This window comes from Aspergillus uvarum (assembly GCF_003184745.1).
Source record: "Aspergillus uvarum CBS 121591 unplaced genomic scaffold BO82scaffold_38, whole genome shotgun sequence".
NCBI lineage: Eukaryota > Fungi > Ascomycota > Eurotiomycetes > Eurotiales > Aspergillaceae > Aspergillus > Aspergillus uvarum.
In genome coordinates this window covers 44,429-70,151 of record NW_020291335.1, presented here as the reverse complement: position 1 = coordinate 70,151, position 25,723 = coordinate 44,429, and the positions used below count along the sequence as shown (strand labels likewise).

The following is a 25,723-nucleotide window of genomic DNA, read 5'->3' as shown; positions in this document are numbered from 1 at the left end:
GGACCCGTTACCGACTGCTCACCCGGAATCCCCGACCTCGGATGCGAGTCCTCCCTCCAGAATCCGCCAATAGGCCTCCAACACCCGTCCGATCAAGCGGACGACATCCCATACCGCATAACCACTCAACAGCTTCTGCCAGATTTTGAGGACGTGAACGCAGAGATCCACGTGCGGGGAACCGCCTCGACCCCCCCGAGCCGCCAGTTCGCCGGCCGGATCCGCCTCCGCCACCATGTCTTTGATGTACGCCAGCAACCGCTCCGCCTCCCCCCTCTCCTGATCACTGCCTGAATCTCTCGGGACGCCATGATGCTCATGCTCCTCGGCCGAAGTGAGCGTGGCGTCGGTATCGCATCGCCGCGCTTCCATGGCTAGCAACCACTGACTGGTGACAAACGCGCACTCGAGCGCGCATAGCGCATGCTGGAGCGACCACGCGAACGCCTGATTGCGGGCAACGATGTTCACGCCGATCTTGACGGGGATGCTGAGGGCGTGGGCGGAGTAGAGGACGGTGCGGGTGAGCCGGTGGTGGACATCGTGGTGGTGGTGGGAGTGCTGGCGATGATACGCATACATCGACGCCGCAATCTCCCCTGGATCGTGGCTGGTGAGGGCCCGCCAGGGCCCGACGTCGATGCTCAACCGGATGTACGCCATGCGGAGGAGGGCGGTCGCGTTGAAGGAGATCGGGCCGCTGGGCCCGCCGGGCCCCAGGAACGATTCCGGGTCGCGCGACCAGCCCAGCTGCCAGTTTTTGAGGGCCTGCTCGACGGCCGCGATGGCTGGTGGGGGTATCGTCGTTGCCCGGGGGCTGAGGCAGCCGTCGATCTGCTGCCGGTGGTGATTGGTGGCGCGGAGGAAGTAGATGTGTTGGATTATCGCGAGGATTAGGGTGTATCCGCCGAGCGAATGGTACGTGGCTAGGCTTGAGGTGAGCTGCTGCTGCTGCTGCTCGACGAAGAGGCGGGAGAATGCGGATTGGAAGGTGGGCTCTGCAGGCAGGCTCTTGCGGGCTTCGATCCAGTCGGCCTGGTTGGGGGCCTCCCACACAGTCTCTCGGCAGGGGAGACGGGTTTGTAGTTCGCAGTTCAGGATCGCAGGCGGGGTGTCATACACGATGGTGTGGAAGATGAAGAAGCAGAAGATTATGTTGATGGTGCGGTTCATGCCTTCGGCCTGGACCCAGGAAGCCCAAGATGGGTCTGGTGGAGGCGGCGGCGCCAGTAGCTTTTCATTGCGGATGTAGTTGGCAAGAGTATTTTGCAGTCCGACAGCTTCATTGAAGATCGCGTGAGAGTTGCCCCAGGTCGCCATCGCCATCAGTATAAGGAGCGTTTGTGCCGGGGGTAGCGGGTCAAATTGATCTGTTTGTGGCTCGGCGGGATCTCTCGCTGGCGCAGGAAAACACTTGACCCGTTGCTGGGTCTTTCTACGCTGCAGCCGCTCCTGGACGATGGCCAGGGAGGTCCGATAAAACATGATGGCGTTTGCGTGATCGAAGGCTGACTGCGCCCCAATCGTCGCCATGGCTAAAACCAGCTCCACTGGACACTTGATGGGCGAGAACGACGGGACATGGAGGAAGGGTAGATGTCGGTGAAACCCGGTAAAGTAAGTGGTGATATAGCGAGTCATCGTGTGACGGGACGGAAGAAAGAATTGCGGAGGAAGTAGTGCCGCAAAGCTCTGTATCTGCGTGAGAAAGTAATCCCAGATTTCCTGAGTGACTTTCCATGGCTCCGCATTTGACTTAGGAGGAGGGTCGAAGGAGGGGAATGTGGAGGTGAAGTCATCAAACAATCGCGGCGCTTGCGGATCGGCCCCCACGGAGTCTGGCATGTCGGCCTGAAGCTGTGACGATTGAGTCCGGGTGCCATCAGAGAAGAGCGAAATTGACGAGAAGGGCAAGATGGGCTGATCCATTGATAGCGTTGGGTTCATGTTTCCGTACGGCATCGCCATACTGTCGATGAAGAAAGCAAAGTCCCCGAAATTACTGGTTGGTTCTGGCCATGGTGTATGCAGCGGGCCGAGTGATGCCCCCGTCGTCCTTAGGAGAGGATCGACCAACGAAGAATTTGAGCTAAGGGGGGGCTCTAACATTCCTTGGGGTAACATAGAACCGCTGTCTGGAGATGTGAAAGCCCGGGAAGAACCATCCAGCACAGGGGCCCTGCCGTCTACACTGGCCACCGGTACCGATTGGTTAGTATCATGCGTAGTGGCAGGAGTGACAGGGCCATCTGAAGTCTGGGTATCGCCACCAGTTGGGGAGATGTTATGGGACATTCGAGTATGACGGGCCAGCAGGTCGCTGTGGCATTATCTCAATGTTGATTGTCCTGACATGTAATGATGTGTAAGACCAGCACATACCGGCGGGTAAATGCCTCAGTACAGCTGACGCAGCGAAACGGTTTTTCTTTCGTATCTGATTGGCCTGTGAGTGTTTGAATTGCTGTGGTGAGAGGATAGGATCTCATACGTAACCGTTCGTGTCTCCGTAAGTGCTCGTTGCGAAGAAAATCCTTGGCACAAAACCGACATCGAAAGGCTCTTATCTGTTCTTGTGACTCACTGGGGTCTGACCCAGCGGATCTAAGCCTGAATTTCTTCGTCGCTGGCATCGTGAGAGGACATTGAAGGATGAGATTCTATCGCAGAGACAATTCTCGCAAATTCGAATTAGGGATGGGTCATTCACGCCATCGCCCGCCTTACTAAGCCGCCTTCTTCTCTGAATATTACGATACAGTACAGTACCCGGACAATATCACAAAACAGCCTTTCAAAAAGCGGTACATACTGTCAATTACTCAGTTTCTACATGGACAACGACAGCGTCCTCTGCTCCAATCACGGTAAGTAAACACTCATCTCAAAGCCATTGGAAAAGGGCAGCGTCATGTTCTGGAAGCCATTCTCAGGGGACCGCAAGAATGCCAAAAGATCGGCATATCCTTTGGCCCCCGAGACGGTGTTATCCGTGAGCACCACTGCACCGCGGCGCAGACGAGGCAAGACCGTTTGCAGCGTCGGCAAGGCCAGCGCAGACCAGACTTTGATGGGTTTCATGTCAGCCCAACCGGTCCAATGGGGTTGCAAATATCACAAAACTTACTATCAAGAAGCAGTAGATCGATCTCCTCCGGCAATCCGCCCTTTAATGTTTCTAACAGGTCCCCTTCGCGCAAATCAATGTGCCGTTCCACCTCGGGGCCGCACTGCGCCCAGTACCTCCGTGCCGCCGCCGCTTTGGAGGCCTCCTTCTCGGTAGCGATCACAATGCCCGATTTTCCAGTACGGGCAGTAGTCTTCGCAACGGCCAGGGCCAGGTAGATAGTGCTGACGCCGAAGCTAGTACCGGCTTCGACGACATTCGTGGCGCCCATTGCAGTGATCAGCTGGTAGGTGAACTGACATTTATCTTGGTCCAGAGCGATGAACTTGTCGAGCATGAGGCGGTCAAACTGCTCTTTGGGATTCGTAGGGGTGGCGATGGTAGGGTCCTGACCTTGGAGCTCGCTCAGGATGCTCGAGGAAAAGACCTTGCCGGTTTTGGAGAGAAGAGCCTCTTGGTCCAGGGACTTCTGGTGGAGGTCGGCGAGGAGTTGGAGGATATGAGAGGGAGCGTCGACGGGGCTGGGTGCTGTCATGATTGTGTGTGATCGAGCAACTGAAGTCCTGATGGTCCTGATGGATGCTTTGGTAGATGTTTTGGTAGGTGAGAAGTTTTGTCCGCCATCACGTTGGCCGGAGGAGGCTGATGAAATGAAATACGGGGTGCTTCGGAGAGAAATGAGGGGTATCCCGTGGCTTGGCATCTTGGAGACCCTTATATCTGCTCGGCCTACGGAGTAGACACAGACATCTAGCTCAGTCGCGATAGAGAGTGAATCCAATGCCAACCTGACTATTACAGTGCCTTGCATAACTACCATGCCTACCCAGACTCTTGAAAGATTATTTCCAATCCCCATGCTGAGAGCACTTGTCTACATACGGTTGGTATAGTAAACAGATACACTTGGTTGGAAGCAAGATACTATGTAATTCAAAGTATTATGACAGTAATGTATCAACTTACTACACATGCCACGATAACACACGATTCTTGAACGCTTGATTGATTCATTGAGGCACATGACATTCTTTTGGCTACATGTCAATTCCACCTATGCCGCCGCAAACAAATGCAAACATGATTGATACACTTTGTATCCCTGACCTGCCGCTTGATTTAGCAGTAGAAGAATATAGCCACTGCCAGCAGTTAAGAGTGAAACTTAAAACGTTTATAATATTAGGAAAACCTGCGACCTAGCATTGACAACTTGATTTGATCTCGAGCAAAGTTATAGAGAAAAGGACTCGGAATTTTTCATCATGCGTAGAATAAAAGTTGGTGTTGGCCGCCGGTTTGTTGACAATATTCAGAAAGGGTTGAAGAACTTTAGGATATTGCCTAAGAATAGTTGCGTATGAAGGAGCTTCGCAAATGGCTGATACTAGGCCGGTCTCGAACTATTACATCCTCCCAATATATCCAACAATTTAAACTAATCCCCAAGAGTAGATACTCCAAGAGTAGAAACATACCAATCAATATGCGAAACACCGGAAGTATGATTAGCCTGAAAACATAGTCAACATTTTTTAAAAAAATTGTATCATTGCTTTTTTTTCCCGGATGTCTGGATACAGTAATAGCAGATTGTAATAACACAGCATTAAACACCTTCAAATCAGGTTCTGTTCAAGAATATATAGTTTCTGCAGAGACAAGGTGCATTAGATGTCAAATATAGCAGGTGCCGCAAATTACAAGATGCAACGTAAAGTTCTGGATGACTGCCAGAGATCTATTCAGTGACAGCCAACTCAATTGACACCTCCCTGTCTCTTGAGAAGTGCTAAACGCAAATTTCTGAATAGGATATCCTTGGCACGACGGAATATAGATTATTCACAAGAAAATCTAGAACAGAAACATCTAGGGAATTACAAACTGGAGAAATCAAGCATCACCCGAAACTAGTTCAAATTATACAACAACCTTAGCCGGGAAATTCTGCAACGCCTTCTGCGACGCCTCCCGTTCATCTAACCTCTTCCAATAAGCCAAAAAGTTCTCTCGACCCGGTAACAGCATCCACTCCGAGACGTGCATGCTCATCATCTTCATCAGTCCATAGAAGTGCACGTCGGCGGCGGAGAACCGGTCCCCGCACAACCAGGTCTTTCCCTCAAGCTGATCATCCAGCAGGTTCAGCGCCTGGTTGATCGCCACTTTCTGATTTACCCGCGCCTCCGGCGTGGGGAGTCGGTTGCCCTTGTAGAAGTCCAGCGTGGCGGGATCATTTCGGTACCAGGCGATGACGGGCTGGCAGATCTCCAGGTCCATACGGCGGAGCCACATGCGCGTCTCGGCGCGCTGGGCGGGCGTGTCGCCGAAGAGGGAGACGCCCCCCTGTGCGATCTCGTCGAAGTACTCGCAGATGGCGGTAGTTTCGGTCAGGACAGTGCCGTCGTCGAGTTGCAGTGCGGGGACCTCGCCGCGCGGGTTGATCGCCCGGTAGGCGAGGCGTCGGTTCTGGAGGCTCATGATATCCACCGTTTCGACGTCAAAGGCAAGACCGCCGCGTTCGAGGACGAATAGGCGGACGGCCATGGGGTTGGGTGCTGGAGCGTCGAAGAACTTCATGTTTTCGTTCTTATATATGACTTTGTGAGATAATAATAGCTTTCTTCTTTCCTGTCTTGCTTGCGTTGTGTCTAAGTCGGATATGAACGGGGAGAGTCATTATATATGTTTGATTTGAGGCTTCGAAACAGATATCGAGAATGCAAAGTCAGTTTTGTATAAGTGGGACTTGTTTCCGGGGATAAGAGTGGTCTTAAGGGCCAGAATGCGAAATTACTTATTTGCTTCCGAAGTATTCCGTAGATACATAAATACCTTTTGTAGATCCAAAGCAACTTCCCGCTTCTGGATTATATAGAAGCTTGGCTATATCTATCACTAGCATCTGTTCAGGCCAGCCATTGAATTAGCAGACACACAACCTAAGGCTTGGTGGACTAAAAGCCGATAAGAAAAATTGAAAAGATTCATAACTTATATTTCCTTTATATTATGCCCACAAGAGAATTTGTGAGGGAGAGTGAAATTGAATCATGATCGAGTGAAAGGGAAGGAAAGTATATAGACAAGGAAGAGTACACAACAAGCAAAGTCTCAGATTCTGGATGCTCTTCACATACTGTAAGAAAGTGTGCGAAAGTTGAAAAAGTTCAGAGTGTAAGAAGGGGTAAATCGGCGAGTACATAGTAAACGGAGTTAGGGGAAGGCGCGGAGTTAAGAACCAAAGGTCTGATAGACGCCCCGCAGTGGGGCTTAAGAATCTGGACTTTTCTGAACCCTCATCTTCGTCCTTCGGTGTTATATGAACTGTGTTAGGGAGAGAAAATTCACAGAGAATGTTTACCACAGAACGCTGCGTACAGCCTCCTAGTTTTTCCGAGAATCCATCTGACAGCACTGTCGGGTGCCCACGTCAATTGTATCCATACATATACAAAATCTATTCGTCGAAAGGTCACAGTAGAATTTCTTCTCTAAGCATCTTATCTAATGCATCATGGGATTCAAAGTCCCAGCTCGCATAGTGCTTGCAGCTTCTGTCGGTTATGGTATCGTGTACCTGCACAATCTGTCGGAATATGGATTTCACATAGCAGGCCACGCCAGGTCACTCCAAATCCTTTTCTTCGAGGATCTTGAATCCTCAAGATGGTCCTATAGATGAGGAATCTTACAGTCTCCGGATCTCAACACGAGAACTCCCAGCTGGAATTTTCGACGAAGAGCTTTTTGCCAGATTCACCAAAGGCGCTTTTGGAGGATGGATCTTGACACCGGAAAGGTGGATTGCCCCTTTGATACAGCGTTCTATTCACTATGAATGTATGATACTGCATCTGGACTTTAAATACTGTATTACTGACCTCCAACCTATCAAAACAGTGATTTTGGCCATCAAAACCTCTAGTTCAGACCCATCAACACCTCCTATCTGGAAGTTGGATTCGCTCTCCCGGGATACTTTCCCTCCACTGGGAAGTACCCTCTTCGGACTATTCATCCTATTCGACACTAGTGCTTGCACTGAAGATCACCACATATCTGTTTTCCGGATTCAATCCATATTCCCCGGCCTAACTTCGCGTTCGCTGAGTACGCAGGACGTACCAAATCCCAAGGTCTTGCTGCCTCACATCGCTTCGAGGTCACTCGGAAGTACAAGGACGGGGAAGATCGAGTTAAAATGACCTTCTCTCATATAAGAAGCGACCCCAGAGCCGGTGGCAAGTCCATACCGAGCTGGTTCGTGTGGTTTCATGTCTTGTGTTCTGGGCTGCTTTTTGCCGACGGAATCAGAAAAGTTATATATACTTAGAACTCGAATACAGAATAGAATTTATCACGTCTCGATTCGACATTCTAATAGCACTAGAGTATACTGAGACCGGCTCAATCCATATCAATAGAGACCTACAGTCACGAGGGGCATGAGGGTATGATTTTGCACGAAACAAGAGATCATCACATATGCGTGGGATTGAGTCATTCCCCGTCTTGTCAAAGCTTGATTTTCCAGCAGTCTTGGCATATTGGAGAATTTGCATAACAACAGTGCTTCCGTTCTGGCATTAGACTCCCGTTCGGTGAGGGCCCGGGGTAAAGAAAAAGGGGATTTTTTTCTCTAGGGCTCCTATGTTACATGTGTCCGAGCTTCGACTTCATCGCGGACTCGGGGAGGTACAGCACAACTCCGCGTGAGAAGCAGCGTTCACGTATCCCCGAAGACTCCGCATGGTACTGTACCTTTTCCCGGGTTGCAACCATCCTCCAGCACCGCATGAACGTCCAGAAATAGGTATGAACCGAACCGGTATGATATAATACGTCTATAATAGAGATAACGTAGTGGTGTATTCCATAAACTTTATTTCTAATAAAGACTTGTAATCCTGTTACAGCGGAAAGTCAAAGAACGAGATGTAAAACCACAAAACGGTTAAGTGTCGTCTAATAAAGCTTGTAGACTCAATTGTTATGTTGTTCGGTAACATAAATGGTTTATTCGTAACCCGGATAAATGATTTAGTAACTCGGATCATGGAGATAAACCGCCAAACGTCGAGTATGTTATTTTCCCCAGAAATTTCTGTTTGGAAGTGTATGCTGCGTTTGGAGTGTGACTATATGTGGTAGAGTATATCGTGACAAGTCTCCAGAATGCCAAGCCTCACAGCTCGGACTGGATACACGGAATGGGCTGTTTGATCTGCTGCGTCTATACCTCTCTCTCCACACAGACCACGAAGAAGGGAATGTGATCGCTCACATTACCCACCTTTTCGGCAGCGCGCTGAACTCTCCAATGCATGCGATGGGGCCGGCCTCAAGGCTTGACCGGGCCTCTGCACGGGCTCGCGAACCAGGTGGTTCTCGATTGGTTATTGTTAATGCAGGCGATGATTGGGGATGATCTAAGTGACCAGTCAGTGGAGGCCTATCTGTGAGCGACTCTGCAGGACGGGCAGGTAGCCCTGGGCTACGGCCATGCGGTGTTGCGTAGGACTGAGCCACGGTATCTCGCTCTGCGTGACTTTCCCCTCCACCGCATGGCTGATGAACCCCTGATCCAGCTAGCCAGTCAGGTCTACACAATTACGCCGCGGATGCTAGCTGCCCACGAGAAGGTGAAGAATCCGTTTCCCAACGTGGATGCCCGCTCGGGGTTCTTCTGCGGTATTACGGTTTACAAGAGGCTCAGTTGTACACGGCCTTGTTCGGAGTATCGAGGGCCTTGAGAGTCCTGTCACAACTGATCATTGATCGGGCTTTATACAGTACCGATTGAGCGGCCAAAATCGCTCAGCACCACGGCCTACGCGGCGTTGATGTGAGGGCAAGAGCCGGGAACTTGCTGCTGAGGGACGATTTGAGACCAAGGCGGCTGCCTGCTTTCTAGGCCTCGAATACGTGAAATGTAGAAAGCAGTATTCATTCCCACCTAGCGCGTCGAGCCGCAAGAGCCACTTTCTGCCACTCCGTATGCCTAGTAGCAATAAACAGCGGTAGGGCGGCCTCTGGACTGAGCATTGTACTGTACCATAATTTATTTGACTTGTCACCGCTCGCAATATGACGCTGACCTTTTCCGGCCCTATATCCAAGAACCTCACTAACATGATCGAATTGGATGTATTATTTGCCATGCGATGCCATGGCGAACGACTCTCGTCACTCAGATTGCTTCGAAATTGCGGGCAGAAAGCATTGGCTGAAAACCATGACCATATAGAGTACCCAATAGATCGGATGCAGAACCATCGTGCCCATCTCCTGTGCCATGATGCTAACCAGGAAGGGAAAGACTGCCCTACCGCCACCTCGTAAGGTCCTGAAATTACTCCGCGTGGGACACCATGGCTGTCGTAATTAGTGGAGGAATTATCCCTCCTATATCATACACGCCCAAGGAAAAGCCCAGGGACATGGTATAACTGTCAAGATTTGCGCAGAAAACCATCGCAAAGCCGAGAAAAAGAAATGCCGTGATCACGAGCGGGAGGGGCGGATTAGAGAGTGAATCTTGAGTGTTCTAAGTATCTTCAAAACGTCTAGATACATATAAGTGTAATAGTTATATACTTAGTACTTCATTTATATTCTGATTAAACATTGGTGTACAATTCTCTCTTTCTCTTATAGTGGTAAGACTTGTGAACCCCAAGCCAAACCTGCAGTGATTTATTTCTAGGGTGGCACAGAACTATAGATATGTAATTTTAGATAAATTTTACCATCAACGGTCATGGTTGACTACGTTGAAATCTAATAGTACAAATAAGTAATTGAGCCGGTGGACATGAGTATTTCGAAGGATAACTCTCTGGCAGTAAACCATCAACATAGTGGAACCCTAAGATAAAAGATAATGACGTACTGTACACGGTAAGCTTACAGCTGACGATGAATTCTCAATCCAACTTAACTGAGTGACTTAATACCGCACCTCAAGAAGAAAAACAAACAGCCAACACAATGGTGAGACAGCAGCACAGTCGATCCGGGGTCACACAGACTAAACCAGTAGGGATTGACGTGGCCCGGGCCCAATGACGGCAGGTTGTGGAGAGTTGTGGATAAATATAGGGTCAGCGGGTGGGGCGCAGCAGTGAATGGGGGGCAATATATCAAGTTTTATGGGGTGATCATCGCTGCAAGGGAAGGATGGGGTATTTATTCCGCTGCCTGCCTTCCTCGCAGCTGGTGTCATTTCCTTTTCTCCTTCTTCCACCTTACTTCTCCTTACTTAGTTATCCGTCTTTGGGCTTCACACGGTCGTTGATTTTATCTGCATACTCTACAGCAGCGCAGCAGTGACAACACGGAGTCGTTACAGACTCAACCACAGACACAGACACTCGCTTACCTTACCACCACCTTGAAACCCCAAACAACACCTCCACTGTTTACAAACCGCAACAAAAATGTCCACCTCCACCTCCACCGCAACCGCAACAGCCACCACCGGCTCCGCCGCAGCCGCCACGTGCACGGGCAACCTCTACGTCCTCCCCGTCCAAGACGCCGCCTGCGCCCTCCCCAACTCCGGCAACTTCTCCTCGGTGATGGACAAATGCTGCTCCCCCGCGACCGTCACCAAATACGACAACGACTGCGGCCTGTACTGCCTGGCGCAGGACCAGACCGTCAAGACCCTGCTGGCGTGTCTCCAGGACAACGGCGCCGTGACCCAGGCTTTCTGCAGCGGGAACCTGACGGCCAGCGCGACGGCCAAGGTGTCGTCCACGGAAACTGGCAAGGCGGATAAGACGGGCACCAGCACGGGCAGTGCGGCCAGTGGCACGAGTACCTCGGATAAGAGTGCGGCGGTGGTCGGGCACAAGGTTTCGATGGGCGGGTGGGTCGTGCTGGGGATGGTGGTTTCTTCGTGCTTGTTTGGGGTTATGGGTTAGATTCTCCCTTGGGGGTTTGGAAGTAGTGAGCTGGATTCAGGGTCAGACTGAGGTGGTTCCTGATGAGAATATGTGTCAACCATGGGGAGAACCCCCAGACCCCCCTGTCTTTCAGCTTCCCGGCAACCTCAACCCTAAGTCCTGGTTATGATAATGTGGCGGGCTGTATTATAGGTTAGTCTTAATTAATCTCTATCGTTCTAATATGCACGAACAGTTATTGTATAACATTATCTCGAGCATCTGAGAAACTACACCCTCCACCCCTTATTGCTACCTCTTATCTCCCAGCGCACCCAGAAACACGCCCCTGCCGCAACCATCAACAACGCGCCCACCGTGCCCGCCGCCCGCCGATACGTCCCGGCCTCCACCAACGCCGTGCGCTCGGGGATCAACAACCCCACTAACGGGGTACCCACCAGCGCCCCCATGCCCCGGATGAGATACAGCACCCCGTTCACGCTGGTGAACTTCTCCACCCCGAACACCTCCACCAACGAGGCCGGGAACAGCGAGATGTACGCGCTCGCAAACGCCCCGTACAGCACCGTGAACACGATGAAGCAGCCGCGTGCGGCGGCGGCGGACACCCCGCCGTCCGGGGAAAAGGTGGCCGGCAGCCAGAAGGCGAATACTGCCACGGCGCTGACGAGCGTGGTCGCGGCGAGGGCGTTGATGCGCCCGAATTTATCGGCCAGGTGGCCGAGAACAATCCGCGAGACGAAGTTCGAGGCGTTGCTGACTGTCAGGAAAGTGGCGGCCGTGGTGGTGCTGTAGCCCAGGGTCTGCGCGAAGGAGACGTAGAAGAAGAGTGGGGTTGTGTACCCGGCGGATTGCAGAAAGCAGCCTGATGCTTGGGCGAGGAAGCGCGCGGAGAGCGCGGTGGTGCGGTCGACGAGGGGGACGCTGAGGAGGCGCTTCCACTGCGTTGTTTGGGAGTTATTGGTGTTAGAATCTTGCTGCTGCTGCTGCTGCTGCTGCTGTCGGACTCTCAAGTTGGCGTGGAATCGCGGTTCCCAGCGAAGGACGGCGCCAGCGCCCGTCACGATCGTCGTGGCGATACAACCAGACACACGCAGGGCATTGCGAAATCCGATGTGCGAGATCATCGCACGCAGGACCGGGGGCCACATCATGCCGCCGATCCCCGTGCCAGAGATGATCACCCCCATGGCCAGGCCGCGGCGGGCGCTGAACCAGGTCGGGGCCACGGACATGGTGGGCACGTAGGCGAGGCAGCATCCAATCCCGAGAAGCAGACCCTGTGTTAGGGCGAAATGCCACAGCGCCCGGCTGAAGCTGGCAAGGATGTAGGCGACCCCAAACACCCAGCCGCCCGCGATGATGACGGCTTGCGGGGAGTATTGCTTCGACCAGGCGGTGGCGTAGGGTCCGGCCATGGACATGAGCGCGATGGCCAGGGTGCCGATGAGATCAATGAGCGCCGTCGAAGCCCCGGTGAAGGGGGTGTCGGGTTGTGCAGCCATCTCCTCATACAGGGATTGGTAGACTCCGACGGCGAAGACGAAGGAGCACGTGGTCATCATGATGAGGCAGCCGGCCGCAACGATAGCGATGTAGTGCCTGGGCTGTCAGAAATGTAGAGCTGGAAGTATTTGCAATCAGAATATGCTTACCATTTTGGATACGTAATCTCTGTGGCCGATTCATTTCTGGGTAGCTGCGTGTTTGTAGGTGGTTCATTCTGCGCTGACTGCGAGATATGTTCGCTCTTGACTGCCACCGACCCAGCGGACAGCGTTACTTCTCCTTTCGAGTCCGCCATACTACACCCCGCGAGAAAGAGTTCAGGGTTGAACCAGACCAAGGAGGGGATAAGCCTTTTAGGGCGATCTGATAAGGGGGTTACGGCCATTCCACTGCCGAGTTGGGTGCCGCGGCTAAGACTTTGCCCGCTACATCGGCAGCCCCAGCCTCGCATCTCCCGGTCCCTTCTGGGGGTGGGTAGCAGGCCCTACAGGGTCTCCTGGTGGAGAACGCTGCCCGTGTCCTAAAGCCCTAAAAAAGGTGCGTGTGATGTAGGTTCGGCTAGTACCGCGCGCCGCCTGAACCGAATCGGTAGTGAGGGTGCCGACTCCACCACCAATGTTTCAACATTCCACGTGAGAGTAGATATTCTTGTGATATTCAGTTTAAGCCGAGTATTCTTCAATTTTACAACAGAGCAGTTCACCGGATGGCGGATGCCGTCCGCCTACTGGTCGGATGAAATCGTCTTCTTCGAATGCACCAGTTTGATACAGAGTTGTGATTGTCAGCGTAGTGGATAGTAGAGCCACATGATCCAGCGGTTGAACAAGTTAGTCAGTAGTCTACACATTGAGAAGTCAATTAGCAATGACCAACAACCACCAAGAATTCAAGGAATCGTTCCATACCGACTATTCCTGAGTGTCACTATATCGACTGTGATTACGTCGAAATGGGCTGGGAGCTGCATGATTGCATTGATTTTGAAAATGAAAAAAAGCACAAAAGAAGAGAAAGAGAAAAAGAAAGAGTAAACAAAAGAAGAAGACAAAAAAACCATGAAGTGATGGTGATTTATCTAGTTTGAGGGGGGTAGTGTTTCTGCGTAATCCAGGCTACGTGACCAAGCGATGCACCAAGCGAGTTACCCACGTGCAGATCTTAGCTGGTTCATCAATCGACCAACCACCAAGGAATCAAAAAGTGTTCCATATCGCCCATCCCTGAGCTTTACCAATCGCTTACAAGTAATATAGACCAGAAGGAGCTTAGATGGCGGTCAACTGGGCGGTCATGAATTGTCCCGTTTTGAAAACATTTTTACATCACATCAAATCAGTGACAGTTATACTGAACATAAAAATGAACGAATAACAAAGAAGACCAGAAATGTACCGCTCTAGTATCTTCTGATATTAGGATTGAGGAGTGCAATATCCCAACCATCAAGCCAGGGCGTGGCGCAGTCAGCGCCTCTTCCACTTTCAGCCATCTGATTGGTTGTTCGTATGTGTGTGTTGGCCAGCATGATCCCTGTTGTGGCGGTGACTACCGCTAGCCTGGAGGCGTGGTGCGTCAGACGGCAGTTGAGCTGAGAACGAACCTGCATTTTATCTGTCTTAAAAGTCAGATTCGGCTCCTCTTGTCTATGGTTCGACTGAACATTTCCCCAAAATACGTGGTGCAGGCCGCACGACTGAGATTTCCAGAGCTGAGGGAGATAGTACCGATGGCTTTGGCACGATCAGCAAACAAGCGCCTGCTGCCTGACGATGAGGATGATAACGACGGGAGCAGCATAAGTAGCAAGCGGGCTTGCTCCGAGACGCCCGCGGAGAGTCTCACCCATGCGATCACCACTCCAAATGGCGACTGGTTCGCGGGGCAGCCATTTGACGACCATCCAGACCCTTTCGGGTGTAACGTGGGCGGTAACGTGGGCGGTTCGATTTGGCCACAGCAGGATTGTCCGGAAATACGGGTGGAGGACCCATATGGAGCACTAATCCGGGACTCGGGCTTGGTGCCTGATCCGTTGCGCGGGCTGGATATCGATATGTTGGACCGCAATTGGAGCGCACGGCTAGGGGATAATATGGGCTTAGATGTGCAAGACCGTCATGGCGCTTTTGATGCGCCACATTTGCGGGACTTAGGTCAGAGTGGTAAGCCTCTTGCGCTGGAAGAACAAATTGCCTGTACTTTTCCTTGCGCCCGGGCTAACATTACATCCGTTGGTAAGGGCAAGGAGGCGCTCCTTACCCTATAACAGACATGTGGTTGGGGCACCAGTTGCCAGGGTACGAACAAGACTCAGCAGAGTCTCAGAGCTCCAGTGCCGATCTGGAACTTAAGGGAACCTCTGACATCCTGGAACCATTGATTGAACCTGACTTTGACTGGAATGCAATTGAAATGGAGTTATCCGGTACCAGTCCTAGTACAAATGAGCTTCGACCCAAGATCATGGACAAGTCAAAGAAACCAAAGAGTGATACAGACGAGGAACAGTACCGGTCGTGTCTTGATAAATGTCAAAGCGAGCCTGTAACAAGCGTTGAATCAAACGACGCAGTGACATGGGACACTTGCTTTGGAGAGGTACTGTACATGCATAAACACGCCTGCTGTCTCTATCTACTTCATGTCGCAAGCTGACTGTTCCAAGCTCACCCTCGAAGCCACCTCCACATTCAAGGACGATGGAAAGACGAAAACTCAAAACCGAATGTCAGCCCAGGTGGATTTAACGACACTTGGCGGAGTTGTCAAATTGTCCTTCGCAGACACGAAGAAGTATGCAGGTATCGTCGCTATGCCTGCGTTAGTTAAACTCCTGAAACAACATCGTGTCAAATTGGTTGGCACACTTTTCGCCGCTCAACTCGGTAAGAATGCTGGGACTGGGGAATGTCACAAGCCAGAGATGAGAGTTGTTGTCTACGGAAGAATCGATGATCAAGACGCGGTCGGGACTTGCTTATCGGACGCAGGAATGTACCTGCAACACCCCAAAAGCGCAGAGTATGACCCCATATTCCCATATGTGAACCCACAGTATCTTGTACGACCTGGAGGCGAGATGCCTCGAATTGATGAACTCAGGATTTCCGACGATGAGCAGGGCTCGCAGGTTTCGGACAGGTTAAATGAAGGGGTCAAAAGTGAGCTATTTCGGATCCTTGACACGATTAACACCTATGAGGGGTCATATGAAGCCTGCTCCAGTCCAAGGTTGGCGTCGAGGTTGAAACCGTAAGTGAGATATTCGTGTAGGGATCAAATCAGACGCTGATGTTTCGATGCAGTCACCAGGAAGTGGCATTGGCGATGATGATAGAGAGGGAGTCTGGACAAATTGATGGTCTGAAATTTCCATCTATCTGGGAAGGGCTTGGGAACCACAGGTAGGATATTAACAGCACTAGGTGATTAGCACTGTTGATAGCCGCTGACTGGTGAAAGGTACCGGCATAGAATCACAGGGGCCATTGACACAGACCCTAGACCGATGCGTGGCGGAATCCTCGCGGATGTAAGTTATTGGATTGTACCCTGCAATGGGACTGTGTCTGACATATGTGCAGGACATGGGCTTGGGCAAAACACTGAGTCTTCTATCATTACTTTGCTGCTCCCTCGATGCCATAGATTGCCTACAGCCATCTCCCGACAGCCCTCGGGCGACTCTGATCATCACACCGAAGACCAGTAAGTTGAAATACTTCATGGCTTACAATGAGCTGGGGTTGACACACAAAGCTATTCCGGGATGGGAGAAACAGATTAAAACGTGGGCGTGTTCTTCACATGTTGTCATTTCGCAGCTGACCTTGGCCCCCAGACACATCAAATATAACCGACTTCGGTACTTCATATACCATGGCGCAAATCGAGGCAAAGTTAAACCTTCCCTGGTACGCGAGTACGATATTGTCATTACAACATATGAAACCATACGCCAGGATTGGCGGACAAAGGATGGTTTAAGCACAGAGACTTGGTATCGCATAGTTCTAGATGAAGGTATACCTATGATAAAGAGGCTGAGATGAAGATATGACATAGGGCTGGTTGTGATCTGACTTCAGCCTAGCACATCGTATCCGGAGCCGATCCTCACAGGTGTTCAAGGCCGTGAGCTCCCTGAAAGCGCACATTCGATGGTGTCTCACCGGTACGCCAATCCAAAACTCCATTGACGACTATGGTGCCCTCTTGAGCTTCATGCAAATGCCGGTCCTGGAGACCAAGTCTGCATTTGATTATTGGATTGCATCGCCGGTGAAGCGTCAGCAACTGGGCTATATCCAGACACTTCAAGCGCTCGTGGCTGCCACAGCTTTCCGGCGGACCAAGAAGACGCTTGATTCCGCCCTTCAGCTGCCGAAAAAGGTCGAAAGAAGCGAATTGGTTCACTTGACGGCCGCAGATCAGGAGGTATATGACTATTTCAAAGCGAAAGCATCCAAGACGGCAGCGGAGCTCTCTGGCGAGGCTCTGAATCCTGGAAAACAAGCTGGTGCAGATACGACCCTCGCACTGATTAACATCCTGCGGCTCATATGCGATTATGGTGAGCGCTTGCTACCTAAATCCGCGCTCGAGCAATGGCGCAATCGAGACAGACATGCAGATGTTATTACCGGACCTTGTGGAAGTGTAGGCGGCTACTTGAATGAGGAAGGGTTTGTCCCCGACAATCGAAGCACACCGACTCGTGATAAAGCTGCTGGTAGCAGTGCCAAGCCTGGGGACGTGTATGATGCTATCGGACGTGCAACTTACAGTCCTGGTGAAATGGCAATGGAAGGATGTCCAGAGTCTTCTTTGGGCTTATCTCCAAAGATGATAGCATTGCTGAAAAACTTGGAAACGGAGCAACGAGGCACACCGCGATCAGGTTTGATGCCTGCAAAAAGGTAGGCTGCAAGAATTCCGCGGTTACAAGCGAAGACTTCCAAGTCCACTAAGTGATCAACAGTGTGGTTTTCAGTCAGTGGACCAAGATGCTCGATTTGATGGCCCCGATTCTCCACTCCAACAACTATGACTTCGTGCGGCTCGATGGAGGGTCGAGCTTAGCAGATCGCCAGCTAGTGATAGAGCGATTCACGAGGGACGAGAGCTGCACGGTAATGCTGGCCAGTATTGGCAGTGCCGGGGAGGGGTGAGAGAACATGTATACAATTTCCATGTTTGGTCGGCTGACGGAGGATTCGCAGCATTGACCTCACCGCAGCCAGCTCCGTGCACATTATGGAGCCTCATTGGAACCCAATGCTAGAGGCGCAGGCAGTCGACAGGGTTCATCGAATAGGTCAATCCCGCGAAGTTATCGTAACAAGATATCTCACTGTCAACTCCATTGAGGATGTATGTGCGAGACTTACTTTCCCATCAAATTATCATACTGACGGGATGTAGTACGTTCGTTGGGTCCAAGAAGACAAGATAGCAATCATTCAGCAGTCGTTGGCTTCCGTTCCAAAGTCACAGGCAGAGCTTGAATATAGGCGATGGAAGGTATGTAGGGTATTGTTTCTGAGTGCTTCCTTGATAGAATATGACTAAATCTGTTTCAGAAGCTACAGGCTCTTCTGAGTAACTTACCCACAGCAGAGGCAGCTGATTAGCCTGCCGTTGAATTAGAAACTTCTCTTCCTCACTGTTCTTTGCTCTCTGATCATCTAAGAAAATTATCATCGACGGTCTGCTGGTAATACTATGTGGGATTTATCATCATTAACGTGTATATAATGTCTCAAGGTTGGAATTTCGCGTGCATTTATATGACACATGAGATACAAAGTCACTCGTCATTGGCTAGTTCTGTGTGTGGCATATTCAAGAGGTGCTTGCAATGGGCCCTAGCCTGTTCTATTAAATCGTCCCATGAAACCCCAAGCCAACGATTTATCTCCTTCGCTCCGATCTGGTCGGACAGTTCAATTGAGGCTGAAGCGGGCTGTGCATCAGCGCCATGAAACAGAAGAAGCTTGGCAAATTCGGCATTTTTCGCTGTAGATTTGCGTGTTGCGTACTCGAGTACCGAAATCTTGCTACCTTTGGTTATCCAATTAACATCTGCCCCATGTTGAATCAGGATCTGCCCGAGTCTTAGAGAGCAAGTTGTCTTGACAACGGCCCTCAACGCCTGTGTAATCCAACTTTGCCAGCAATCCGACCAAATCGAATCCCACAGTGAGACTAAAAAGTCTTCTCTACCCGGTTTGTTTGCTGTAGCACCTATCACATTTTCGCTCATGACTGCTGTGTAAAGCGCCTCAAATTTCTGCCCATTTGCATCTTGAGACATTGCAAACCATCTGCGGCCAATGTCGTGCATCTCTGCCGAATCGCACCGTGCGAATTCTTTGCCAACCGCTACTAGCGCGTGAAACCCAGCCAATTCCACTATTTGTTTTGCGTCAAGAAGCCAGCTGAGAAGGCCAGTATTTGAAGCCTTTATAGCTTCCGAATAAACTAACTTTATGTCGGCATATCGCAAAAGTATCACCGCAATTGGCGCAGACCCAAACCTTCCCAGTATCTCTCCCAGATTGCAAGACCTTTTGCTATTAAATGGAAATCTCGCATTCAATATAGTATGGGGGAGGAAGTTGATAGCCTCAACATTGTTAGACCTGATTAGATCTAGGATAAACTCTACCTCGTCCTCGGGTGACATATGGCTGTCGTCAAGAATGTCATTAGAATCATTTGGCTTTCTGTGAGCTTTGAGTGCATGCTGGTCTCTCATATTCGCAGACAAGAATCCAGTTTCTTCATACTCACAACCTGAAACAGGACATTTCCATACGCGAGTATGTTCGGCTTCATGTTGCTTTTGTATTGCTATGGACTCAAGCCCACGGCGGTGAAGAGGGCAATTTAAATACCCGCATTTGTAGGGCTGTAACCCGAATACACGGTCAAGGAGTCCGCATTGGCATCCGGGGTTGTGGGAGCTGGAAGCGCACTGCATTTTGTTGATGTCTTGGTACAGTCGAATTGATACTTGGGACGATACTAGTGGATCAAAATCAACCCATTTCGTTTCTAGACACATTATCATCCGCACATCGGGCCAACAACTGTGAGATAACGGGCATACCTTCATTCAGATGATATGTTTCTTGTGAGCACATATGGCGGAATCGATAGATATTGTACAGAAACTGATAAAGCTCTGGGTGATCTTCTTCAAAGGCATGTAGAAATGAGGCTTCTATAATGCGTCCGTTGTCCGACGCGAGCGCGAATTGATCATTCCTCAGCGTAGCCATCAACATGTTGAGGCAATCCAAAAGGTTCGAGGGGGCCTTTGCACCATTCAACAAGCGTAGGTAGATCTGAAGGACTTCAAAACATCTCTCTTGCGCATAATAGTGCAGACTATAGCTACCTTCAATGAGATGCTGAGTGAATTGATCGTCATTGCTGACGACATCAGGATTGTGAAATCCCTGACAGAAATATGTAATGCAGGTTGCAGCTAAGTCGAGAGTCCCATCGATTAAGCTGATGTGGCCGGTTACAGCTGTACTAAAGAAATATCTTTACTAGGTTAGCTATGTGCTTAGAGCCACCATTGCAATGTGCTCACTCTTTGACAGTGAAGTGGACAAACTGTACATATTCGCCAGCAACCTCGATTATTGGTCCACAGAGTTTGTTGAGATTTGGAGCTGCGCTCAACTTCTTCCCTGCATCGAAATTGCCGGGCTGAATACTCAGGGCTTGCTCCATCTCCCGCAAAGTCAATGGCGTGGGTGAGCAGCCCACCCAGGCTAGGATCCTTCTAACTTTCGCCTTGACAGATGCCGGTCGTAGATTATTAATCCGAAGTAGAATCCGAGCATAGCTGTTTGTTACATGTGAGGCTTGAGCATTGGTTCTTCGCAGTGTTGTATACGAGACTCACGCGCTGTCCAAATCTTCTGGTAAGAGGCTCAGCTCTTCGCAAATCTCCGCGACGTCGTCTAGCAGCTCAATACTGCTCAAGACAATTTTGGCATATAAGAACATCCCTAAACTCAAGTCAATCACATAGTAATAAGATCTGATACATCAGGTCGTCTTACCATTGGCTTTTGAAGCTAGCGGCTTCATGGATTGGCGAATTTGCGTCTGGACGTCGGGTGGAAACTCACGACTTTCAAACATCTGTCTCAGCCGCTGACTTATAAATGCCTGAATGCCTTCCTGGTTTCTTTTGTCAATTCGAATTGACTCCGACATTTTTTCCAAAATGGCAGCAATATCGTCCTCTCGCCGACTGCTGATTAAAACCCGCGTTTCGGGGCACTTTTCGGACAGGAGCAGAAGCTGCTTGAGGAGAATACCACGCTCAAGCTCTTCTATCTCATCCACACCGTCGACAACTAGAAATGCAGAACCCGCACAATTCAATAAGTCTCTGAGAAGCTGGACGGCAACAGTAATATCGCTTCGGATGCGGTCGTGGATGGAATGGCAGAGCACATCCTGCATATCCTCATCTCGCCCTGCGAGCTGGAATATCAAAGAGTGCAGCACGCTCAGAGCTGAAGTACTGCTACTATATGTGTGGCTCAGAAAAGCGAAGGCTGTGTAAGCTACTGTGCGCGCCTTGTCCACTGCTAGGCTGGCAAGGAATGTTTTGCCTTCACAAAATCTCCGGGTGTCAGTCTCTTCCGCTGGCAATGGGTCCTTCGAAGTTCACATACCGGCACCTGGGATGCCTTGCAGCCACAGAACGGGCGACGTCCCAGCAGAGAAATCCAACCAGCGAGTGAAAGCCTTGTCCCTAAGCAGCCATGCGCCCGATCCGTCACAAATGCGACCATGACACCAGTTCAGTTTGTCATCATACATCCTCGGGTTAACATCGGTCTTGATCACATGATATTGCTGTAGTCGTTGAGCACGTTCCTCGGCTTTGAAATGCTCCAACGCCTTCAATCGAGCCTTGTGCTCCTCGCGAATGTGCTCTAGGCGTACTTCATTCCGCATGAGCAAAGAGTGTCTTTCGATATGAGTCTTGACCAGGTTGATGCGATCTCTTCTGTTGGGCCAGAGGGGCTCGAAGAAGTATTTCCAACCTATTCCCAGATCAGCGTCACATTTGGGCTTAGACCTCGAAGCCTTTTACCGTCTATACGTACGCGACATGGTGAAGAATTTCAACCCCACCTGGTAAAAGTCCAGGATATCCTTGAAGAACAGCACCATCAGATCATAGATACGACTGTTCTGCGCGAACAAGACCGCGCAATCCTTGAATTCCGGCAGCAAAACCCCGATATCGCCCGTAGTCTGGAGAATTGCATCAAAGGACTGAGCCAGAACGCTACTCCACTGGAGCAGCAGCTTGATCGGACCCCAGATAAGGGCCATGACCTCCGGTTTGATCTGGACAAAGTTTTCAATCACTGCTGCGTAGTCGCGGAGACGGTTCAGGTAAGGCTCGATCTTGGCCAGGTGCCGCAGGTGCCCCTTTCTGCCTTGTTCGGCCTGAAGCTGATCGGTAAGGTCGTAAACTTCATCGATGGAGGTAACGGAGAGGATCTTCTGGTAGACTGCGTCGTTATTGAGGTTCGCCTTGAACTCCTGCACCGCGGCATCGAAGGCGTTCTGGATGAGACTTTGTGTCGCAGACATGCTCGAAACGTGCTTTTCAATATTTCAATTCAACGGACTCTATGAAGCTCATTGCGAATGTCTTCCAGGGAAGAATTTCTGAGATTCTGGTTTTGGGTTCATGATTAGGCGCCAAAGGCCGCTCGAGGCTGGCGCTGTGGCTGTGTTGCATCGTTGGGTGATAATCCCTGTCCCCTTGCTCCAATCAAGTGTCAGTCATAGGACTATGTCCAAGCCTTTGTCGATGGAGTCATTTTTCATGTATATTTCTTTTTCTGGGTTAAGTAAGCGATGGAATATGGTGCCATCTGATTCGAACACAGCTAATATATTACCTGTACTCAGCATAATTTCCCCCAGCAGCGTAGAACAGTCAAAATAGCTATATATCTGGTGATATTCTCGATTTCATTCCCTCCGTCATCCACCTTCTGCCTTTGGCAGCCATCATTCATCATCAATACTAACAGATAAGCCCTCTCATGGCAACTTTGCTGCGACGTACTAAGATTATCTGTATCGGTATAAATATTGTCGGACTCTATATCAACGGCCTCTGAGCGCATTCCACGTAAGAAGAGAGCCCCTCTTGTTGACGTGGCTCAGCTTCTAACTTTATTCTAATAATGCTAACTATATAAAGGTCATCCCACTACCTTAGACACACAGTTACAGGGTATAAAGAAATAGGGCTACGTTTCAACGTTCACACTGGTAGGACTTAGTAGGGAGGCTTGCATTTTGTAAACCCATGACCCCCATTGCGTAAATATTGTGAATAGAACTAGGCTGCTCTGGATACATTCCCAAGTCGCACGGTATCAGTAAGCGTCAACGACACTTCCTTACAAATACTTAAGAACTAGACGCATAATTCATCTTTGACAAGCCACACTCTCGCTCAACACGCAGCAGAACGTACTCATCAAGCATACCACCCTCAAAAGCGCTCCGCATCGCCCCCGATGGCCCAAACCGGCCCGGTCAGATTATGGCGACGGAAGATCTCAACCGCATCGCGGAGCGACCACTTCGTCCAGTCCGCATCGGCATGAAGGCTGTGCCACTCCCTGGCAAACGTCCAGATCTGGTCGATGGGCCGGACGTCGCCCTTGGGGATGCCGCGCGTGGCGCACCAGGCGTCGACCTCAGCCTCGTTGCGGAAGACCAGCATAACGGAGCAGGTGAAGATGACGTTGCCCCAGGCGTTGGCCATGGGGATGGGGAAGTGGATGACGTAGTCCTTGTCGACCAGCTCCCCGTCCTTCACGGCGATGGAGATCTCGTCGCCGATAATGCCCAGGCGGGTGGTGAGCGAGGCCGTGCCGCCGGCCAGCTGTATTACCCCGAGCGAGCACCAGGCGCAGTTGCCCCACCATTCGCGCTCACCGCAGGAGACGATGCAGGTCGTCGGGGCGGTGGAGAACGGGTGCGCCACTCAGATCTCGTCGGAGTGCGGATGGAGCACTACCCCGTGGTAGTCGACCTGTGCTTGTAGGTCCTGTAGTACCTCTGTTTCGGTGCATCGGAAATGAGCGGCGAAACTCGTGGATCGTCGGGGCACGCTGGTGAGTGAGGAAGGAGGAGATGAAGGCTTCGTGGGAACTGGAGTTGTTCATAGTGACGAGACGAATTATAGGTTCGAAATGTCGCACATTTCAGCAATCTTTGCTCTTCGTGAGTTCAGATACAGTAACGTTTCCTGAACTGAGGTATGCGAGAAAACCGACAAGGGTTGCACTTGCTGTATACTGATGATACCTTCTATCATTTGATCGCGGTGGATTGGATCGGTGGACCGCCAATCACACTGTACATTTAGGTGGGGCTGCGTTCCGTAGGGCGTAAGTGTTAGCGTTTCTCATGAGTATGGAAATTTTCTAGAATTCATTGGATCAGAGCACACGTAAGTCAACGGCAGGGCACCTCATGAAAGTGCATGAGGGGTATTAAGCGGATTAGCATTCTATAACTGCGTGGCCTTGCCCAGGTCGTAACTTTTACTGGTACGTAGTCTACAGGTGACGAAGGCCGACATCGAACTCTTGATCACGGATCTTCGGGATTATGCCTAACCGTATTGAACTAATGCTATCATCTATGATGGGATATACTAACCGCATATAGATCTCCGACGCGTGCTGGGCTCCCCATCCGGCTGTGTCTGAGTCCGCTGCTTGAAGCGGAAGAGGCAGCGGTGGAAGATGTTAATAAATGTTCTTCCTAGGCGGTACGAGGATGGCAACCCTCTTCATCATAGCACATACGACCACAGGGTGTGGAAAACAGGGCTTCCCGTCCGCTCAGCCGTACTTAAGCCACACGCCGGGAGGTTAGTAGTTGGGTGGGTGACCACCAGCGAATCCCTTCTGTTGTATGTTTTTGCTTCTTATTGTTTCTCAATTAGTATCATCTCACCTTTTATCTTGCTAATGCATTCGACTCTGGTGGGGTCATCATTCGGGGATACCCATATCGTCATTTTATACAGTTGTTGCTGAATAGCGGCCCTTGCGGCAAATGTCGGAAGATATTGTAGTGCACTATATAGTGCTGGGTCCCGAGTTGCCCGATACAGGGGACAGCGTAACGATGCAAGACTACATAGGTAGACCTTAGGATACATACAAAGTCACAGTACTTCACATATACATCCAACTATACAAGTTCTTTCTGGAATGGTAGAGCTACATGCGGCAGCAATCTCTACGCCTCCTGCCCTTCTCCCGCCCTCGCGGCCCGAATCAACTCCATATAATACTCCTTCTCGTCTCCCGTCACCTCATAACCGCTCCAGCGTCGCGCCCACTCCACCATCTGATCCCGATCGCACCCGCCGCCACTGAAAGGGTGCATCACCATGAACTTGGCGTCCGACTCGCGCGACTTGACAGAGAAGTTGTGAAGGGTGAAGTAGGCGCCGCCGGGCGCGCTGTTGTGGCAGAAGTAGGCAAAGGTGTACCCTTCGGTCTTCAGGAAGACGAGATCGTCGTCGTCGTTACAGGCGAGCGTCCAGCCCGTCATGTCGACCCCGGTCCTCCATTCGGGGTGGTCATCACTGTCCGCGAATGCGTTCCCTGAAATCTTTAGCAATCGAATGCTAGAGCTAGGTTGATCCGTGGGGAGTACATACAGGCATAGTAGATGCCCCATCCCAGCGGCCCGAGGCCAACCCCAAGTTCCCGGTAGTCGTCGTCGTTCATTCGCCGCATGATGGTTAAAAGGGCTGGAGTAGGACGGAAAGAGTGAGAGTGGAGAGATTTGTTGCGCGATTGTAGAGGCTAGGGGAAAGGGGGAGGGGATTCAGTGGGCTTATATGTACGTACTTGATCAGTTTTCGGGTAGCGGAGTCGGCTGTGCGCCGCGACTCATGTTCGTAGATCGATGATTATCTCGGGAGTGATCTGCAGAATAGCTAACGTGTCTGTACAAGATTGTGGCGTTCATGTCCCACTGCATGGTACCTACCAAGGAATTTCCCGAGAAGAATGCCAGCTGAGCAGCCCCACCGCGATCCACTCGACTCAATAATCCCCACAGCGTG

At 50.8% G+C, this 25,723-nt stretch overlaps 11 protein-coding genes across 11 annotated transcripts; 4 read left to right on the top strand and 7 right to left on the bottom strand.

Moving 5' to 3' along the window:
* Positions 1-18: 18 nt before the first annotated feature.
* Positions 19-2,295, bottom strand: BO82DRAFT_384497 (uncharacterized protein; the record flags this gene model as incomplete). The annotated part of the gene is made up of 2 exons (XM_025638109.1): positions 19-2,056; positions 2,108-2,295. 2 exons carry the CDS (start codon positions 2,293-2,295, stop codon positions 19-21), a joined length of 2,226 nt encoding a protein of 741 aa, XP_025490436.1.
* A 384-nt stretch (positions 2,296-2,679) lies between these two features.
* BO82DRAFT_433436 (O-methyltransferase) lies at positions 2,680-3,754 on the bottom strand. The gene is made up of 2 exons (XM_025640876.1): positions 3,128-3,754; positions 2,680-3,065 (listed from the first exon to the last, which is right to left on the bottom strand). The coding sequence occupies exons 1-2, from the start codon at positions 3,660-3,662 to the stop codon at positions 2,863-2,865; spliced, it is 738 nt and encodes a 245-aa protein (XP_025490435.1). The 5' UTR covers positions 3,663-3,754; the 3' UTR covers positions 2,680-2,862.
* A 1,296-nt stretch (positions 3,755-5,050) lies between these two features.
* BO82DRAFT_417850 (glutathione S-transferase family protein) lies at positions 5,051-5,780 on the bottom strand (the record flags this gene model as incomplete). The annotated part of the gene is made up of 1 exon (XM_025640043.1): positions 5,051-5,780. The coding sequence occupies exon 1, from the start codon at positions 5,708-5,710 to the stop codon at positions 5,051-5,053; it is 660 nt and encodes a 219-aa protein (XP_025490434.1). The 5' UTR covers positions 5,711-5,780.
* An 867-nt stretch (positions 5,781-6,647) lies between these two features.
* On the top strand, positions 6,648-7,466 carry BO82DRAFT_375706 (uncharacterized protein; the record flags this gene model as incomplete). Its single annotated transcript, XM_025637488.1, has 4 exons — positions 6,648-6,689; positions 6,745-6,973; positions 7,034-7,165; positions 7,270-7,466. 4 exons carry the CDS (start codon positions 6,648-6,650, stop codon positions 7,464-7,466), a joined length of 600 nt encoding a protein of 199 aa, XP_025490433.1.
* Positions 7,467-8,697: 1,231 nt separating this feature from the next.
* On the top strand, positions 8,698-8,982 carry BO82DRAFT_403465 (uncharacterized protein; the record flags this gene model as incomplete). Its single annotated transcript, XM_025639385.1, has 2 exons — positions 8,698-8,851; positions 8,927-8,982. The coding sequence occupies 2 exons, from the start codon at positions 8,698-8,700 to the stop codon at positions 8,980-8,982; spliced, it is 210 nt and encodes a 69-aa protein (XP_025490432.1).
* A 1,602-nt stretch (positions 8,983-10,584) lies between these two features.
* BO82DRAFT_243253 (uncharacterized protein) lies at positions 10,585-10,929 on the top strand (the record flags this gene model as incomplete). The annotated part of the gene is made up of 1 exon (XM_025630807.1): positions 10,585-10,929. A coding segment is annotated over one exon (345 nt), but the record flags the coding sequence as incomplete, so codon positions are not given.
* Positions 10,930-11,312: 383 nt separating this feature from the next.
* On the bottom strand, positions 11,313-12,704 carry BO82DRAFT_375705 (MFS general substrate transporter; the record flags this gene model as incomplete). The annotated part of the gene is made up of 2 exons (XM_025637487.1): positions 11,313-12,653; positions 12,702-12,704. The coding sequence occupies 2 exons, from the start codon at positions 12,702-12,704 to the stop codon at positions 11,313-11,315; spliced, it is 1,344 nt and encodes a 447-aa protein (XP_025490430.1).
* A 1,486-nt stretch (positions 12,705-14,190) lies between these two features.
* Positions 14,191-18,593, top strand: BO82DRAFT_433433 (DEAD/DEAH box helicase). The gene is made up of 12 exons (XM_025640875.1): positions 14,191-14,720; positions 14,798-15,156; positions 15,224-15,810; positions 15,864-15,962; positions 16,021-16,090; positions 16,143-16,348; positions 16,400-16,581; positions 16,652-17,477; positions 17,540-17,725; positions 17,781-17,931; positions 17,983-18,081; positions 18,141-18,593. Exons 1-12 carry the CDS (start codon positions 14,204-14,206, stop codon positions 18,189-18,191), a joined length of 3,333 nt encoding a protein of 1,110 aa, XP_025490429.1. The 5' UTR covers positions 14,191-14,203; the 3' UTR covers positions 18,192-18,593.
* BO82DRAFT_393179 (uncharacterized protein) lies at positions 18,324-22,283 on the bottom strand. The gene is made up of 7 exons (XM_025638655.1): positions 21,705-22,283; positions 21,267-21,641; positions 20,643-21,203; positions 20,483-20,588; positions 20,165-20,422; positions 19,673-20,115; positions 18,324-19,617 (listed from the first exon to the last, which is right to left on the bottom strand). Exons 1-7 carry the CDS (start codon positions 22,198-22,200, stop codon positions 18,368-18,370), a joined length of 3,489 nt encoding a protein of 1,162 aa, XP_025490428.1. The 5' UTR covers positions 22,201-22,283; the 3' UTR covers positions 18,324-18,367.
* Positions 22,284-22,934: 651 nt separating this feature from the next.
* Positions 22,935-23,798, bottom strand: BO82DRAFT_417842 (alkylmercury lyase family protein; the record flags this gene model as incomplete). Its single annotated transcript, XM_025640042.1, has 2 exons — positions 22,935-23,616; positions 23,690-23,798. 2 exons carry the CDS (start codon positions 23,796-23,798, stop codon positions 23,120-23,122), a joined length of 606 nt encoding a protein of 201 aa, XP_025490427.1. The 3' UTR covers positions 22,935-23,119.
* Positions 23,799-24,885: 1,087 nt separating this feature from the next.
* On the bottom strand, positions 24,886-25,423 carry BO82DRAFT_433431 (uncharacterized protein; the record flags this gene model as incomplete). Its single annotated transcript, XM_025640874.1, has 2 exons — positions 25,313-25,423; positions 24,886-25,256 (listed from the first exon to the last, which is right to left on the bottom strand). The coding sequence occupies exons 1-2, from the start codon at positions 25,389-25,391 to the stop codon at positions 24,886-24,888; spliced, it is 450 nt and encodes a 149-aa protein (XP_025490426.1). The 5' UTR covers positions 25,392-25,423.
* Positions 25,424-25,723: the final 300 nt, after the last annotated feature.

Coding starts and splice junctions, on each gene's coding strand:
- BO82DRAFT_433436 (XM_025640876.1), bottom strand. CDS start 3,662: ATGACAGCACCCAGCCCCGTCGACGCTCCCTCTCATATCCTCCAACTC. Junction 3,066..3,127: donor CGATCTACTGCTTCTTGATA/GTAAGTTTTGTG, acceptor AACCCATCAAAG/TCTGGTCTGCGCTGGCCTTG.
- BO82DRAFT_393179 (XM_025638655.1), bottom strand. CDS start 22,200: ATGTCTGCGACACAAAGTCTCATCCAGAACGCCTTCGATGCCGCGGTG. Junction 20,589..20,642: donor GCTAGCTTCAAAAGCCAATG/GTAAGACGACCT, acceptor ACTTGAGTTTAG/GGATGTTCTTATATGCCAAA. Junction 20,116..20,164: donor GTCCACTTCACTGTCAAAGA/GTGAGCACATTG, acceptor AACCTAGTAAAG/ATATTTCTTTAGTACAGCTG.
- BO82DRAFT_433433 (XM_025640875.1), top strand. CDS start 14,204: ATGGTTCGACTGAACATTTCCCCAAAATACGTGGTGCAGGCCGCACGA. Junction 15,963..16,020: donor GAAGGGCTTGGGAACCACAG/GTAGGATATTAA, acceptor GACTGGTGAAAG/GTACCGGCATAGAATCACAG. Junction 17,932..17,982: donor CTGTCAACTCCATTGAGGAT/GTATGTGCGAGA, acceptor GACGGGATGTAG/TACGTTCGTTGGGTCCAAGA.